The sequence below is a fragment of the Rhodamnia argentea genome, chromosome 8, assembly GCF_020921035.1.
Source record: "Rhodamnia argentea isolate NSW1041297 chromosome 8, ASM2092103v1, whole genome shotgun sequence".
Taxonomy (NCBI): domain Eukaryota; kingdom Viridiplantae; phylum Streptophyta; class Magnoliopsida; order Myrtales; family Myrtaceae; genus Rhodamnia; species Rhodamnia argentea.
The window spans coordinates 189,937-206,567 of record NC_063157.1 but is presented as its reverse complement, the minus strand read 5'-3'; the positions used below and the strand labels follow the sequence as shown (position 1 = coordinate 206,567).

The following is a 16,631-nucleotide window of genomic DNA, read 5'->3' as shown; positions in this document are numbered from 1 at the left end:
CGCCTCTCTGCATAGGTAGCAACGTGGTAGCTGGAGGAGGCCCATGATACTATTATTTCTCTTCTCCATTTTTTTAACGTTTGTCGTTCGTAGCCCATGGTATCATTGGTTTGTTTCCGACTCATACCGATGGTTTTTCCATGTGGGAATCCTGCAAGGAGCAATGACTGGGCTAGTGGAGGCCCATCACTGTTCCTCAGTTCTTCCAGCTGCAAGACTTGCATTCATCACGTGAGGGATGGTGATGGTCTTGGTCTTGATCTTGGCCTTAGCTATAGAGCAAGAGATTCATTCGCTCCCCTTTCTTTGTCCATGGCTGCTGGATCCGTCCGCTTCCGCCTGGATGATTTATCTCACTCCTTTTCCTTTTTTTTTTTTTTTTCGTTCTCTTTAATTCAGTGGAACGCATATTAAATTACAGACTGTGGTCCTTCCACATAGTAACTCCTAGAAAAGTCATATCGAATTCTTATATACATACTGATGTTTCCAACTCAAGTTAATTTCATAGAGACAATGTCAAGGTGGGATTATATTACCAAACGGACCATGAAGAACTATAGAAAAATGTTGTACACTCTATAGCGAGAAAAAAAAAAAAAAAAAAGGTTAGACCGATAGGAGGGCCGTCAATCACTTTATCTATAGTAGCTAACACATTTGGGAGGGTCATTTGAATCAATAACTCAACAAAAGGGAGCTGTGTGAAAAACGAGACCAAACTACCGAGCTAATCGACCGAGAAAATTCGATTTGGTTTGCCATGAGCTCTTACATTCGAAACTGAATTATGACTGCTTGTAGTAAAAAAAAAATAGTCTTCTTTCGCGATAATAAACAGCTCTGGCTTTCGAAACCTACTATCTAGGAATGGCGGATAGAAACGACCCATCATTGCCCGCCGTTCTTGGTCAAGTTGCAGTTTATCAAATGTTACGTACGTACGACCACATGCATACCAGTGCGAGTAATCTGATGAGATGATGGGAGGGAGAGAGAGAGAGAGAGAGAGAGAGGTACTTGTATTGTAGCTATGAATTTGAGGAGGTTCCCTGTACTTTTCAAATGAAGAAGAGGGTCATGTGAACCAGATCCAAATTATTAGCCACGAGAGCCCAATACTAAAAGACTGATAAAAGAAGTGTTTCTCCCTCCTCGGGAGGTGGGATTTCATCATGAGCCCTGCAATCATGGGTTGGTTGATTAACTTAATCTGCCATTTGCTTCTTCCAATGGCATACTCTCTTCTTTATCGACTTGATCATGAGCTTGGAGCTCAAAGCCTTGGTTTATTAATGGTATTGTACGAATTGTCCATCTCCATTGAAGTTTGACCAAGCAATCAGCTCTCCTCTTTCCCTTGCAAATCGGGCAAGTGCCCCTTATTTAACTGTTGCATCATTTGTTTTCAATCTGGTTCCGACACTTAAAATAGCACTCCCACTCGGTCAACTACCTTAAGATGCTCCAACTATGTTTTGTCATTGTACCATGCACATTATTCTAACTCTCATTAGAGCCTTTCCCCTTCAAATTAATTACATATTCTTGATTATGAGGTAACTGATCTAGCCACATGGACTTTTAACTCTTTTTCTGCAGCATCATCTAGAATACATAGAGATGGCATTTTATTATGGGTTTCTTCCCAAGGTACAAAAACGTACGCCAGTTATCTATGCAGATCCGCCTTTTTCTTACACAGAGAGATCTCCCCTACAACATATTTTCAGCTCTCAAAAGATAATCGTACATCACAAACCACGATCATATCATGTGCATCAAGGTTATTTTAAGAAGAAACAAAGTTAGTTCGTTTTGACAAGGTGACAATGTATTGCTACGATGATGTGGAATATGTGAAGAGATGGGGTTTCGGGATTGATAAAACACAGCGGAATATAAATCTAAACCAAAACCCTAGACAGGATCCATGCATATATTGAAATCAATAGAAGCTCAAGTCGTATCTTTTGCGGATCGAAATTAGATTAACGATCGGTTGTGTCCGGATTAGCGCCCCAAGTGTTGCGCCTCTGCTGATATCCACACACACGAACCGAAGTCTCCAACGATCCAAGTGCGAACTTACGGATCTTGGAGCTCCTCCTCTTTGATTGCCTTTTTTTTATCTTCGAGACTCTCTCAAAGATCTCAAAAACAGAGAACGACTCTCTGCGTTTTTCTTTTTTATTCTCATAGACGTCTCTAGGGTTTTCTATGTCTATATATAACCTCAATATTTACGCGTAATAAAAGAAGTGGGGTCGGGCAATTCGGGTCCACCAAATCGTTTATCTCCAATCGTGCGTTTCATCGTTATCTCATAACGTACACGATCGCGTAGATATTGAGAATAAATTAAAATCTACTTCTTAAGTATATCAAGGCTTAGAGAAAATATAAACTTAATTCGCTATTGTGTGCGACCCCGTAGGTTTACTAAATATTAGCAATAAGCGGTCTCTAGCAACACATTATACCTAAGTATAGCGAAGGTCGTTTTTCGACACAATCTAATCCACAACTAGTGTTAGAGTATCAACCTTGATTGGTTCCTAGGGCAGACCGCTATACCGCTAACATGAGGATGGTGGCTGAAGGAAGGGGCTGCATGTTCCCTTTGCAACAAACAGAAAAAGAGTGGGGAGGCCACATGGGTTTCTCCAGAGCCATTTGGCTTCTAGGATCCGCTCGGCCATCCCAAATCCAATGAGCAAAAGGGGTGCATGAAGAGCTTCGGTGCATTTATTTACTAAACAGAGCTCCAAACACCAACACCAATGTGCTGTGCAGGAGGGTCAATTATTAAGAGGAGCATGCATGTGGATGATGCCTTTCTAGGCGGTTTTGACTGTTGAGACAGTTGAATCAGAAAGAAACCAGTACTATTCGTAAGAAAGGGGAGACTGAGCACCAGCTAATCTAATATCTAGCACTTTATACTTTGCTTCACAAACGCACATTTACAGTTAATAAAATATAGCGCAAGAAAAGCCGAGCTCTTCTTAGAACTTCTTTTATATGGATCTGTAGCCATCTGAGGCACGGAAAGACGGAATAAAGTAAAAAGGGCCACAGAAACCAAGAAATAAAGGCCAAATGCATCAGTCATTTTCTTTTTACTATATATTCATCAGTGGCAGTTGCAACCAGCAACCGACGGACTCTTAGCTTCAACGAAATGCTTAAATAACGGAGTAGAACGTGCATTGAATATTCCTATGCACCTTGACCAGGCACCCCTCCTCGACTAGCTTAAAACCCCCGAAACATCACCACCAAACAAGAGAAGTTTGTGAAATCCCATATTCCTGAAGGCACGTCAACTTCATGGATTCTAAGAAGTCTAACAAGATTAGTGACATTGTTAGGCTTCAACAGATCCTCAAGAAGTGGAAAAAGCTCGCAAATGCCCCCAAGAACACCAACAGAAGTGGCAATAGCAGCACTGTCAACTCCAGTTCAACCACAACCTCCATGGGTAATGGCAGCAAAAGCATCAAGTTTCTAAAGAGAACTCTTTCCTTCTCGGAGGTCTTGGCATCGTCTAGTGAAGTCGTCCCCAAAGGCTTTCTGGCCGTCTGCGTGGGGAAAGAGCTGAAGAGATTTGTGATCCCAACTGAGCATCTAGGACACCCGGCATTCGGGATACTTCTGCAAGAAGCAGAAGAAGAGTTTGGCTTCCAACAGGAAGGAGTTCTCAAGATCCCATGTGAAGTCTGTGTTTTTGAGATGATCTTGAAGGCTGTCGAGGAAAAAAGAGAAGTCACGTTCTTCTCGCATGAGTATGTGGAGAAAGACGCCATTAGCTGTGCCTCATCAGATTGTGAGCTCACACCCTCCCATCAGCCTCAAATGTGCAGATAACTTCTGCTTTCATGTTTCTCTCTTACTTTCTTCAATATGTATTGTGGTCCTTTGAGTGATATTACTTATGCTTTTAAAGGCAGTGTAGGAGAGGTAATAGACAGGGCAAGATAAAAATAGGAGTGAATAAGGTAGGCTTTCTTTGATGGCCAAAAGAGAAAAAAAAAAAAAAAGGCAGACTTGCTTTGGTGAGAAATAGTTATTAGTTGGGCGGCTTTGAACCAAGGGTTGCTCTCCTTCAATTACATCTACCATTAAATGAAGCAGAAATTGAACTATTACCACCTTGCAGCTCACTGATGCTTCTAGCTAATCTATGCTCTTTCCGTTCTTATGCCATTACCTGCAATCTGAAATTAAGATCAACTCCAGTAGTCATCCTACGCGAATGTCTACTATAACTCTCTAGATAATCAACAAATTCCTAGAGTGTGCGATGATCATAGTCACTCTCATAGTCTCATCAGTTTCAGAGAATTGACAGTTAGGTGGTTCAAGCAGAACCTTAAGTCCATGCCCCTGGTCATATTTCTTTGGACAACAATGTACGTAGTACAAGTTCAGCAAGCAAGTGGTTCAAAGGGGAGGAATTAATCCATTTAAAAGGAATTCCAAATTATGGGAGCCAAAAATTGAACATCACAACCTTGGTCTTTGGCAGCTCTAGATTTCGACAGACTATGGGAAAAAAATCTTGTTTTTTTTTTGGGTAAGGGGAAATCTTGTTAATCTCCCTTATTATATAAAACAACTCAATGAAGTCATACAGGTAGTCATCTAACTCATGTCTACACAATCCTATAAAGCCAAATGGACTATCAAGCTGAGTCAAGGCTCCTGTTCCTAACAAGTGAAGGCAGTGGAGAAAGTCGCTCACTGTCCAGCATAACGATCCACAAGCACCTTGGCCTTCTCCGGTGCAAAAAATCGTGCCTGCAAAGTAAACAATCAAGTGAAGTTCACAAAATATAGTATTGAGTAACTAATGCTACATGATTAGAATGACAACATCCAACTTTGAGTCTACTGGCAACAACCAGTTCAACAATGAGTTTATGACAGCAAGCAGACTCTCCCTGCCAAACAATTAAAATGGGGTTCAATACTGCCTTTTACACCCTCAACAATAAGAATAGTTGAACCTCCCTGATGGAAAGGTAATTTTTAGTTCCTCACATTTCAAAAGATTTGGCATGAACACGAAAAGCTAATTGTTAACGCGACGACTCATATTGGTTGCACGTTGCTTCCTAGCCTAAAAAATTACTTACATGGAAATGCTCTTCTAGCAAGCTCTCTAAAGACTCTGTCAGCAGAATGCTGTAAAGCTCCGTTACTGACAATTGAACTGATTTCCCTACTCGCCTGGAAGAGCTCCTCATACATCACATACCATTGCATTAAATGCGAAAGGCATGACGCCAGCCATATCACATGATGATTTTGAGTTTGTGCATCATTCTCGTTAAAGTTTCTAACCAGAGGTCAGTCACTTCATCTCAGACTGCAAAAACCACATGCATATGCCCATGAAGACATTCTCATGACTGCCTAAGCTTTTATACTCACCTGTATAAACATCCTCTCTGCTTCTCCAGCTCTACCATTCTGTTTCAATATAATCCCCTGCAAAACAGGAGAGAGAAATATGTTGTCCAATAGTTAGATTTCCAGAGGTTACCTAAGCCAAACAGTTAAAAAGTCCACAGGAAGCATAACAACATAAAAATGAAAAAAATCACGATCTGAGCTTCTTTGATACCAGAAAATAAAAAATGGAGGAACTTAGGCTAACCTTCGGAAGAAAAAGTTCATGTTGAGGAACAAAAAGCGCGTCCCTAGCCTTGTTTAGGTGGTAGTAGTTTCTATAAGTTCAAAATTACAACTGATTTGGCTCAATCCCACAATAGAAAACAAGAGGGTCCTTTAGCTTAACTAACTTGGCAGTTTTTCTTCTTCTTCCTCCAATTTTTATTTTATTTTTGCCTTTTTTTGCCAAAACCCACTGAGAGCTGTAATAAACATTACTAATGTACTTGTATTTTCAGCAACTAAAGAGACTTAAAATCCCACCTCAACCATGCCAAGTAAAAGCTCTCTGTCTCTGTCTCTGTCTCTGTCTCTGTCTCTGTCTCTCTGTCTCTCTGTCTCTCTGTCTCTCTCTATATATATATATATAGACTACATTTGGTCTGATGCATACTCGAAGCAGGAAGCACAAACATCTACAGGATTAACTATATCTGGCAAGGTAGCTCTCTCTTGCATAATCTTTATTCTTCATTTTGATTTTTTCTTTTTGTGAGTCCCTCCGTTAACAAAATAGCTATATTCATGGAATGAAAAACAAAAAAAATACGGGCATGGTAATATATTAAGAATGCGCGTGAGGTATAAATAAAATAAATGCAGCACCTATATCCATAATAATTGCATCAGATAATCCAACAAGAAACAGCAAGTTTCTAGATGAAAAAAGAGACCTTTGCTAGGTATCCCCGAAAATCATTAGGGTGACTAGAGATGAGCCCATCATAAACTGATACTGCATCACTAACATGGCCCCATTCTGAATAGGCTTTCCCAAGAAGTAAACCAACCTGAAATGTATTGACAAGTTGAATACAGAAACTTTTCTTTGCAATGAGAACATTAGAGTTTGTCTTAATAGAAATGATGAAATGATGGCTTACTAGGTTTAGCACTATTTACCCATACAAATACTATGCTTACTGACAGATTGCTCAAGAACTGGCTAAATACCCTCTCTTTGACGAGTTAAGTTCTCATTGGTAATTTGGAAGTAACCTACATTTGCAGTCAACCGCTGCCATGATGAAGGGTTGGTCTACTCTAGCAAAATATCCAGGGACGTTAATGTAGGAGTTCCACACCCACTACAAAACGTTCAAATTGAGCCACAGCTACTCACACCACTTGTGACCCAACGGTCTAAGGTCAGCGAGCTAATCATTGTGGTACCCCTAGCGAGTGAACAGACCACAAATTTTTCTGCACGAGGACAGACTGGTCTCCTTACGAAATTCTCTCTCTTGAGAATTGAACTTGTGCCCTCATTGACTACAGATGAGAGCCAGAATCACCAGTAGGCTAACTGCGTTTGGTGGTCAAACACTGCCAAGTACAGTTCAACATCATTTTGTAAGAATGATTCTGTAAAACGGCCAGATTCTCTATGAAGGCTCATATTTTCTTGAAATCTTCCTGACTTCAAATTAAAAGTATATAAGCACAATTCAACAGAAAGACACAAATTCAGCATAATTACCATTACTGTCTCTATGGGAAACTGAGAACTTACAAGTGAGAATCTTATTTTCTGTTGTCTTTCTAATGTTTAAACATTGTTGAGACCCCTCCCCTTTATAACTAAAATTTTCACCTTCAAATGCAATGACCCATCACACAATTGTGCTACCAGGCCATAGCACAGATGATTAGCAGTGTATGCTATGTTTCAAAGCCTGCTGTTTGGTATCAGCTCGCAGAGCGTCTGGAAAATGAAACTGCATATGGCAGGTGAGAAGTTTTTGCGTGAGGAGTATCGTAGTTAGTCCAAAGAAATTTTTTTTTTTTAATCGGAAAAAGTAAGAGAACTGCTATTTCACTACAGGGTATACTCGTCCTCATGTCAGCATTTCCATTTGTTTGGGAGGCCTAATGATGTTGCTGGGAAATAAGGAGCCGTATTTGGTAAAATCAAGAGTGGCATTATGGAGCTACACAAAAATATGGTGGGTCATATCAAAGGACAATTTGATCAATGATTGACCAGGAGCTGTAACCTACAGGGAAGTTGTGGAGCAATGGGAGATACTGAATTGTGCTGCTAATATTTGAGATGCGGCTAATTGGTCCCTCTTTAATTCAGTGCAGCCAAGGGGGGTTAGTTAGTCTTTTTAGGAACTTGGTCAGGTAGTTAATCTAGTTACCAAAACTTTTGGCGCCATCTGTCTCTAATGGTTTGGCTATTTTCTATCCGCAGGGGACACCTGATCATGGGACACGCCACTTTGGGCCTTTACCTTGAAAACCTTCTTACCTCCCCCAAAACCAAGAAAAGGAAAATGAGGCAAAGACAATCAATTGAAAAGAACAAACGTTCTAGGTGGAGCATGGACCAATCTTCCTTTCAGACATACTGCTTCTTACCAGTATTAGCATGACATACGACTCATAGGTCTCCACAAGCAGGGTTCTTTCCAGGTAATGTGTTATCTAGAAGTTGATGCGATTTGCTTTCTTAATATTCTTAGTGCCTATCTGGCCAAACAGGTGTTTGCATAAACATCAGCGTGATGGAAGATAAGAATATAATAGAACTCACTTGAATAGGATCCACGCTCTGCTTACTTCTTTTCGTTGTACTGCTATCTGCCTCAACATTTGCCTTTTTTGAGTTCATGAGGTCTCGAGAGGCCAGGAGTACTTGAACAGCCTGCAGATCCACCTCATCAAAGAAATTCATAAATGGCTGCAGGTCACTAACCTCAATAGCGTGAACACTATTGAATAGATGGATAGATATGCCTTCTGTGCTGAGAATAGGCTAAAGCAGGTGCAGATAAGGCCTAAATTGGTGGGCAAGTACAGAGATACCGATACTTCTCAACATATACAATGAACTCCCTAGTCTTAGGAGATCAAGAGGCAGAGCTACATTTATGATTTAAAAAAAAACTTCTCAAGGTTCTGGCCTACGTCCATGACATAATTAAAAAATTTTGCCAAATACTTGCTATATTTCCAGAAACCACATTACTGATAAGTTATGTATTTTAATATACAAGGTTTCACATGGTTATTTAAAGCTACACCGTCTGTGTAATTAGAACCATGATTCGTGTATTGACAAAGAACGGAGCACAGGAAACATCTTGGTGAAAATGTTACAGCTTGGTGAAAATCGGATACTGCAAAGCTTAAGTTGTTAAATGGATGCGTTGTTTACATTGAAATGCTCTAAACAAACTTCTCATATAGCTGAAAAAAAGGAGACTTATCCAAGCAAAAAGTTGCTTAAAATTTAAAGCATTGTCTGAGGGGCAGGGCAGGTTGGTATCATTAACAGAAGTCTCCCAGTGCCTCAGAAGAAGGAAGGTCCCTGTCTGAGTCCATCGGAGGGCCTGAAGGCTATCTACTGCTAAATCCATGAATAGCACGGTAGACAATTTATGCTAGATTATGTCATGTCCGCTATACCTTTAATCCTAAAACACAGCTTCACCAACATGTTCTTAGCTCATAATGTAACAACTCAAATGACATCTGTGACTCACTTTATCTGGTTTTTTGGCAGCAAGTAGTGCGTTTGTAAGGCCACGCAGAACTTCAAAATTGATATCTGTGGACAACTGCAGACCATTAAAAGGATAAGTTGATGATAGAGCAGATCTCATGGGTCAAGGCATTCATGGAATCCAATTTTCATTTTTACACATATAAAGCAACAAATGCAATTGTCTTTTTAACATGCTTCCTCCAGAAATTACTAATAGTTTCTTTCTGTGCAAGTGCCACAACAATGGAAGATTTGAAGCTTCCAATTTCTATAGAAAATACTAAGCATTATCCCACTCTTTTTTCACAGCCAACTCATGATATAATGAAAAGTCTGTTGAATTAGAATCAGCTCTTGGAGCTTTCTAGAAGGGCAAGACTGACACCAGCCAAGTTGCCTTTTCTGTTGGCATCCGAGTTGACAAGCCATGATACACAAGTAGTACGCATATAGGCGTGGAACTCAAAATAGTTCAATTTTAATAAGTTCCATGAAAGTCGGAACTCGTGTCTACTTGACTTGACTAGAGCTTCCCATACGTTCTAAGCCATAAAATCAAAAGTACAAGACAATAGTCCTGCATTTTTTGAAAAAGATCAAACGGACACCTTGCTTGCACTCCTATATGCAGCAGCGCTCCCTTCGTAATCTTTGAGTTCAAATTTGACTTCCCCAAGTAAACGGAAAGCATCAGGATCAGTAGATCTCTCCTGCAGAGATGATTGAGCCTAAGATACTTGCTAAATAGAGCACATTATACCAAGAAGCATGTTTGCCTAACAACAAACCTTAGTCAAATCCTCCAGCCGAGCAGCTGCCTTAGTATACTCCCCTAGTTCTGCTAATGTTACTGCCGCTCCCTATAGACATAGAAGAAAGTGATGCAGCAGAATAGATGATGAAGCAATTTTAAAGAACACTCTTAGATGCACATACTAACAACCAAGCATACACAGAAAAGAAAGACAAATGGCACAGCTCTCTCTCCACTTATGATATATCTCATTGTTCAGGTGCCCTGGTAGGCTGGTGCATGGCGTACAGATATATGTTGAAATTTATGGAATGACCACCTTTCAATATTATATACATGCTTCAATCCAGTGATTGATTCAACCAGCATGCAAGCTGAAAGTTTGTAATTCTTACCCAATAAATGGGAACCTTTCAAAGTCACTTATCGTCATATATAGGAGTAGCATAGATCCTCTCTTCTTTGTAAAGTTAAAACTCAAAGCCATGCATAGCAGATATAAACCTACGGGTCAATATCCAGCATGGAGAGCAAAACGCAAATGGATAGCTGATATAAGACTCCTACTTACTTCAAGCGCTGTGGGATCTCTTGGAGAAGTAGAAAGTGTGGCTTCAAACTCTTCCAGCCTTCTCTGTAACAGATCCCAATAGGAGAAAAGAATTTGAGTGTTAACTATGAGTGAATAATTATGCATTCTCTTGGGTTATTCCATGTAAAGCTGAAGAGAAATGGCAACAGTATCTGTCATCCTACTGGATTCTGAATAGGAAAGGCAGCTAAATACAAGTACTATGAGACGACAAGAGCTTGGATTCGAAAGGATTTCAAATTACATGAGTCACGCAACTCACAAAAAATATAATTACATTAGCTTTGAGTGTAGGAAACGAAATATTATTCAACTCTATTCTCTTACACTTGGTCTCCCACATACACTTCTTCTCAAGAGAACAATTCACTCACAATAATGAAATGTGCGCAGTGAGCAGCAAGTAAATAGTGGTATGCAAGGATTTCATTGCTTTCAAAGTCAAACTCTGTTGAAACTACGAACTTTCCTCAAGACCGAAAATTGGCCTGTTTCATGCAGAAAATAATACTTGCAGTGAAAATATCAAGCCAGCTCTTTCTCAAGCACCTGAAGAGTAGCTTTTTCTTCTTCTGAGAGCTGTTTGTTGGCCACCACTGCTACTTCAGAGGGACTATCACTGGAACATAAAGGTTTAAAAAGATCAAACACTCCAACAATAATGGTGTGTGGACTGCACATCAACCATTTAGGAAAGAGGTTTTAAGAGACGCCAAGGGCACATAACTACCATTGGTCCTTGTTGGCTAGTTAATCCATAGCTGGTTTGGCTTAATGAGTTTCCTCCATTTCTTTTGCCGTGCTGCTAAAAGTTCATTGCGTAGGATATAGACAGATTATTTCGATGGTTACTTCTCAGTCAATATTCCAAATAGATGTAAAGAATACCGTGAATAATTCTCACCATTCGCAATTTTATTTGCTTTTGGCCATTCAACTTTTATTAGTTTCACTAAAGCCATTTACATGGTATATGAAAAATCATTCTAGGAGAAATGCAAGAGAAGGCCCAAGCAAAGCTAATGCATATTAGCCAGAAATGAGTAGATAGCCATCACTGATGTCACAAGTTCATTAGTGATGATGAGGAACTTAAGAGCACCTTGAGTAGCAAGAAAGCCATAAAAAGAACAAGCATGTGAACTGAGTGGAAGAACAGGAGAAAGATCTAGACGGATGGTTTATTATAGAGTAAATAGTTCAAGAAAACTGACAAGGAAGATTAGGAGCATGAGTAGAAACTAGTGAACAGAATCTTTGCCAACAATCGAAGTCTATAATACTCAGAAATTACACAAATGTGCATTTGCACAAGCAAATCACACAATCTTTTACCCTTTGCGGAGTGCAGACATACGTGAGCCTGTCTTAAGTCAAGAAGTCTCATCCAAATAGAAGAGACACTGGAAAAGGGATCAACAAACCCACAGGTTCAATGATGCAGAAAAGTCATTCATTAAAGCATACCTTCCGGACGGAAGAAAATCTCCAAGAGCGAAAACCAAACCAAAGACGACAACTGCTACTCCAACTCCAACCTATTTGACATTGAAACTCGAATCAGAGTTTAAGGATCAGCTGACCACAATTCAAAAAAGTGAACTTCAAAATTCAACATGTGATCACAAGGATTTTACCTTTGTGCCAAGTCCAATGGTTTTATCATCTGTCTCAGTCGGTGCATCATAGTCAATAGCTCCAAATTCTTTTATTTCATCTGCTTTTTTCTGCTCGATCGCTGACCTGAAGAGGATGCTTAGTTTGATGAAAAAACCTAGTCTCTTCTATATGAAGAAAAGGAAAGAGTAAATTGAAAAGGTGCAGAGAAAAGGTTTCTCCTGAGAGGATTATCAATTGAAAGATAAGTGTCTAGTTCAACCATTATGGAGACCTAAATCGATATGTTATGTGAACTAGAAATCATGACCACACAGAGTAATATGTTTGTTCTGGACATCTGAACGGCACTTCTCTATCAAGTCCAAGTGACAAAAATGACTCTAGACATTTACACAGTTCAACTGCTGCAGACAGAGGAATGTCCTGATGATGCACATGGCATCTTGGACACTACTCTATCTTCAGATAGTGTCTCACATGATGACGCAAGTCATGAAGCAAGCGTAATATGGTGAGGCTGCACCTTCTAACTGCTTTCAGCCGTTCCTCAAACTCAAGGTTGGCAGAAGTACTTTTTCTATTGTTCCCATCGTATCTGGAGCTTAAACCAGGTGCCACTACAAGAAAAGTTTCACATAAGAGTAATGATGCACAATCAATGAAAGAAATACTTCCTATCTAAATCACATAAGCCACCAAAAAAAAAAAAAAAGCTGCTAAGAATACAGCACAAATGGGCCGCCTTCTGCTGGAGATCAAGAAAATGAATGAAATCAAAACTGAATGTGCCTTAAAAAGCATTATCTAAGGTTCAATGGAGAAGAAACGAGAGACGAAGAGGTTTCCCGCAAGTCCATTTTAAACATGGTGGACCATGAGCAACACACAGGCATGACGAAAACCCAGCAAATACTCAAAAAACACACAAGCTGAGACTTCAATAGTGTAGCAGGTGATGTTGCCTGAAGAAATACAAAAAAGAACAGGGGACCAACGTTGTTTCAAAGGAGAACAAGCTATTTCCAGCTGGAGCACTAATTCTATGTAACAGTTTGTCATAAAATTTTGATCCAAGAGCGATACTAAATCGTGCTTTTACAGCAGTACCATTGAGCAGGAAAAATCAATTTGACAATATGGGGAAATGAATTGGAAGCTTCAGTTTAACCAAGCACACGAAAAAAGCAAAACATCCATTTATGACTGGCTACGAATGCGAGAGTTTATTCATGGACTTACCACTAGGTAGAGGACCAGGCTGATCGAGCGTGGATTTCCTGCACTAAGCAAAGACAAGAGATAAGTGAAACTGAAGCTGGGAAACAGCCTGTCAGGACGGAACAATTCACCTAGGAGATGGCAAACGAAACAGTAGCAAGCGAGAAAAAGAATGGGGCCGTCACAAGCAAGCAGCTTTAGAATGAACTAGCTGGAATTGAGATTAAAAACTGCAGAGCCAGCAAGTGGAAGCGGAAGCGAGCTTGGGTATACCTCTTTTGGGAGGAGGGATCGCTGTCCTTGGAGATTTTGTTGGTCTGAGAATTTGAGAAGAGCAAAGTCACTCCCAACTCAAAACTCGTAGGACGGAAGTACGTACCAGGAAGAGGGAGAGAAGGTGGGGGGATACCTTTCTGGTGCCAAAGCCACGCCTTGGGTTGGATTCAGAGGAGCATGTGGGGTTGAGGTTTCGGTAGATTGGGGCGGAGTAGGTCGCTACGAGAGACATAATCTAGCCCAAGGACTCGCCTCTTCGTCGCTCGGGAGCTCTGGGAATCATCAAGATCATCACTTTAAAGAAGGTATGAAAGTGAAACTACCAGTGGCAGGGGGTTTACTTCCAAACTATCATATCGCCAACCTCGTCGTGTTAGTTCACGCTCGCCTTACCTGTTGTCTTTCGAGCGAGCTGCTGTTCATCTCCCGACCGACCATAACCATCAGCCAGCCAAACCATATCTAAATCGTCCACCTGCCACGTCAGTCGTCGACGTGGCGGGGCAGAGCATTTTCTCCTGTGGAAGTGGAAGAGGAGGAGCTGACGTTGACTAAAATTCCCTCCCCCCCGCCTCCGCACCCCACCCCCCACCCCCGAAGATGACTCTTCCAAATTACATCAATTTATGAAGCGAGGGAATGAATTGTAGCGGGGGATGTGAACAAATGCTCCCGTTCAACGTGCGTAGCAATCTAATCGCATCATTTAGTAAATCGAAATCTCGAAAAATCACACCTTTCGATAATGTGGAGCAAGAAGAAGGCAGCCCTTCCTCATTACATCTACAGCAACTAAACAAAGACATAAACTATCTTCCCGGAGTGGTTATTAACATGTCATTTAGCTCTTACTTTTCCACTTTTGACTCTCTGCAGCGTGATAGACGCACTATTCTCCTCGAGGGACAAAGAAACCGCCTCATCCGGGTCGATGTTATGATTTTTTCTTATGACATCTTACATGTACATGTTGCTTGATGATTTTCTTCCCAGAATTTAGAATGTGATTTGAACTCAACGGACCATATCAACGATGAGAAAAGTCAAAGTGGGAACACAAGCGCCTCTTGATTTATCTTCATTTAGGAAGGAGTGAATATATCGGATATTGTCGGGTCGTGGCTGCCCTGGTTATCCACGGAGTGATAAGGAAGGGTCATCGGGTACAATGGTGGCTGGCAACGATGACCAAACAAACTCAATAGACTCTGTTTTTTCTTTTTCCGCCCAATTCTCCACCTGTTCTGGTCCAGCCACAAGCCGAATTTGCGGTTCCCCAAGACGAAATGAAATGAAGACAAACCCAACAACAAGACAAAATAGCCCGGCTTTGAATTGGATTGACGTGCAATGGTGGAAAGCCAGAAGTTTGCTTCATTAGGGATGGTGAGGATTCTTGTAAAGACTGGCGACAGAGCTCCAAATCTGAGAGAGGGAGGTGAGCACGTGGGGCATGAGGCTCCCCATCCCGTTGAGGGCGGCCCCGGAAGCCACCCCGATGGCGAAGGCCTCCGCGTACCCGGGCTTGGAGTCCACCTTCATCTCCAGCACGGCGAGCCGACCATTCAGGGCGTCCATCTTACGGGCGGCGTCGGGCCGGACCTTATCCGTCTTGGGGCCCCGGGAGGAGACGACGCGGAAGAGCATCTTCTGGAGGTGGTCGATGGCCTTGAGGGAGGCTTGGTGGGAGTCCAAACCCTGAGACTCGTAGTGGGAGAGGAGCTCCTGAGGGGAGGGCATCATCGTCTTCTTCTTCTTCGTCTTCTCCAGCTCTGGGAGTGCGCTCATCGGCTTCCCCGGATTCTGCATCCTCCTCCTCCTCCTTCTCCTTCACAGAGAGAGAGAGAGTTGAAGAGTGGAGTTGGGAGTTGGGGGTTTTGGCAAGAACCCTAGACTGGACTAGAGCGTGGAGCAGCAAAGCAAAGCCTGCAAGAGAGAGAGAGAGAGAGAGAGATAAGGAACTGGAAAATGGCCAATTGCGATGTTGCCGTAATCATTTGGGCCTTTGTACTTTTGGGGTTGGGCTTGGGCCCGAAGTAGCTGACCTCCACTGTTTGTTGCCCTTCTGAGGCAAGGCCCACCGTCTTCTCAATGCCATCATCCTCCCATCCCCCCGACATTTGCGCACATTCTGATTCTTCTAATAGAATTTTCCGACGCAGGAGTGCCGAAAACATAATTCGGTTAATCGATCCTAGTATTGCACGTCACAACAACTTGGGTTGATTTACTCGAATGTTAAGCAATAAGAAATGCTGAGGCAAATCGTTTGGTTCCGAGAGGCCTTAGAATCTTTGCTATTGCTCGAGGAAATGCTAATGCTGGGTTTGATGGCCAGAGGCCTTGACATCTTCGCCAGTTTGCTCGCAGAACATCATCTACCTGTCTAGATTCGCGAAATGGCAAACGCATACCTTGTAATCATCTCCGGAGGATATGCAACTGTGTGCCGGCCTGTTCATGAGTCGAGTCTAATTTTTCCCATTTGTCACCTCACCTCCCGTTACCGTATTTTTCCTTCCGAAAATGAAGTTGATATTGATACTTTCGACTTCCTCATAAAGAAAAAACAGCTGAGTGGTGAGCGTTGGTCATACAGACGTGTAAGTTTAGCGCTCCGCGATTGAAACACACTGAAAGTCAAATGTACTCGTGGAAGATTAGAGATACGCGCCATTGCTTTTTCTTAAGCAATTCGGTGAAGTCTAGATCCGCTTTCTTGCAAATATGACAAGACCATATCTTTCGGTTAATTTAAAGAGGGCACGCGCCCCTATCGATTCAAAATATACAAGATTCACTCCTTGTCTACTTCTGGTGTTAAGAGTTGAACTCAAAATTGGAAACAGACGAGCAAAATTCCTAGTGCGAATGCGTTACGGACAGAACCAACACCATTCCAAAAGAAAGTTACCAAATCATAATCACGCGGTATTTCGTGACAGCGGAGAATTACAAAACTGCGCAACCACGCCCAACCAAGTCCCCACTGAGCTGTC

At 41.6% G+C, this 16,631-nt stretch overlaps 3 protein-coding genes across 3 annotated transcripts; 1 reads left to right on the top strand and 2 right to left on the bottom strand.

Annotated features, from left to right (window-relative positions):
• The first annotated feature begins 3,260 nt into the window (after nt 1-3,260).
• Nucleotides 3,261-4,255, top strand: LOC115755817 (auxin-responsive protein SAUR72-like). Its single transcript, XM_030695362.2, has one exon. It carries the CDS (start codon nt 3,334-3,336, stop codon nt 3,868-3,870), a length of 537 nt encoding a protein of 178 aa, XP_030551222.1. The 5' UTR covers nt 3,261-3,333; the 3' UTR covers nt 3,871-4,255.
• A 309-nt stretch (nt 4,256-4,564) lies between these two features.
• Nucleotides 4,565-14,144, bottom strand: LOC115755813. The gene is made up of 15 exons (XM_048283957.1): nt 13,766-14,144; nt 13,630-13,673; nt 13,378-13,415; nt 12,662-12,755; nt 12,156-12,261; nt 11,986-12,056; nt 11,068-11,137; nt 10,498-10,560; nt 9,961-10,032; nt 9,781-9,882; nt 9,171-9,245; nt 8,219-8,329; nt 6,354-6,470; nt 5,440-5,496; nt 4,565-4,803 (listed from the first exon to the last, which is right to left on the bottom strand). The coding sequence occupies exons 1-15, from the start codon at nt 13,862-13,864 to the stop codon at nt 4,744-4,746; spliced, it is 1,179 nt and encodes a 392-aa protein (XP_048139914.1). The 5' UTR covers nt 13,865-14,144; the 3' UTR covers nt 4,565-4,743.
• Nucleotides 14,145-14,946: 802 nt separating this feature from the next.
• Nucleotides 14,947-15,559, bottom strand: LOC115755818. The gene has a single exon (XM_030695363.2). It carries the CDS (start codon nt 15,439-15,441, stop codon nt 15,010-15,012), a length of 432 nt encoding a protein of 143 aa, XP_030551223.1. The 5' UTR covers nt 15,442-15,559; the 3' UTR covers nt 14,947-15,009.
• Nucleotides 15,560-16,631: the final 1,072 nt, after the last annotated feature.

Bases quoted from the DNA above. Each gene is read 5' to 3' on its own strand.
- LOC115755817 (XM_030695362.2), top strand. From the start codon at position 3,334: ATGGATTCTAAGAAGTCTAACAAGATTAGTGACATTGTTAGGCTTCAA.
- LOC115755818 (XM_030695363.2), bottom strand. From the start codon at position 15,441: ATGCAGAATCCGGGGAAGCCGATGAGCGCACTCCCAGAGCTGGAGAAG.
- LOC115755813 (XM_048283957.1), bottom strand. From the start codon at position 13,864: ATGTCTCTCGTAGCGACCTACTCCGCCCCAATCTACCGAAACCTCAAC. The intron at 9,883-9,960 runs GTTTGTTGTTAG...TCATCTCTGCAG, and splicing joins GGCTGGAGGATTTGACTAAG to GAGAGATCTACTGATCCTGA. The intron at 9,246-9,780 runs GTGTCCGTTTGA...AATGGTCTGCAG, and splicing joins CATATAGGAGTGCAAGCAAG to TTGTCCACAGATATCAATTT.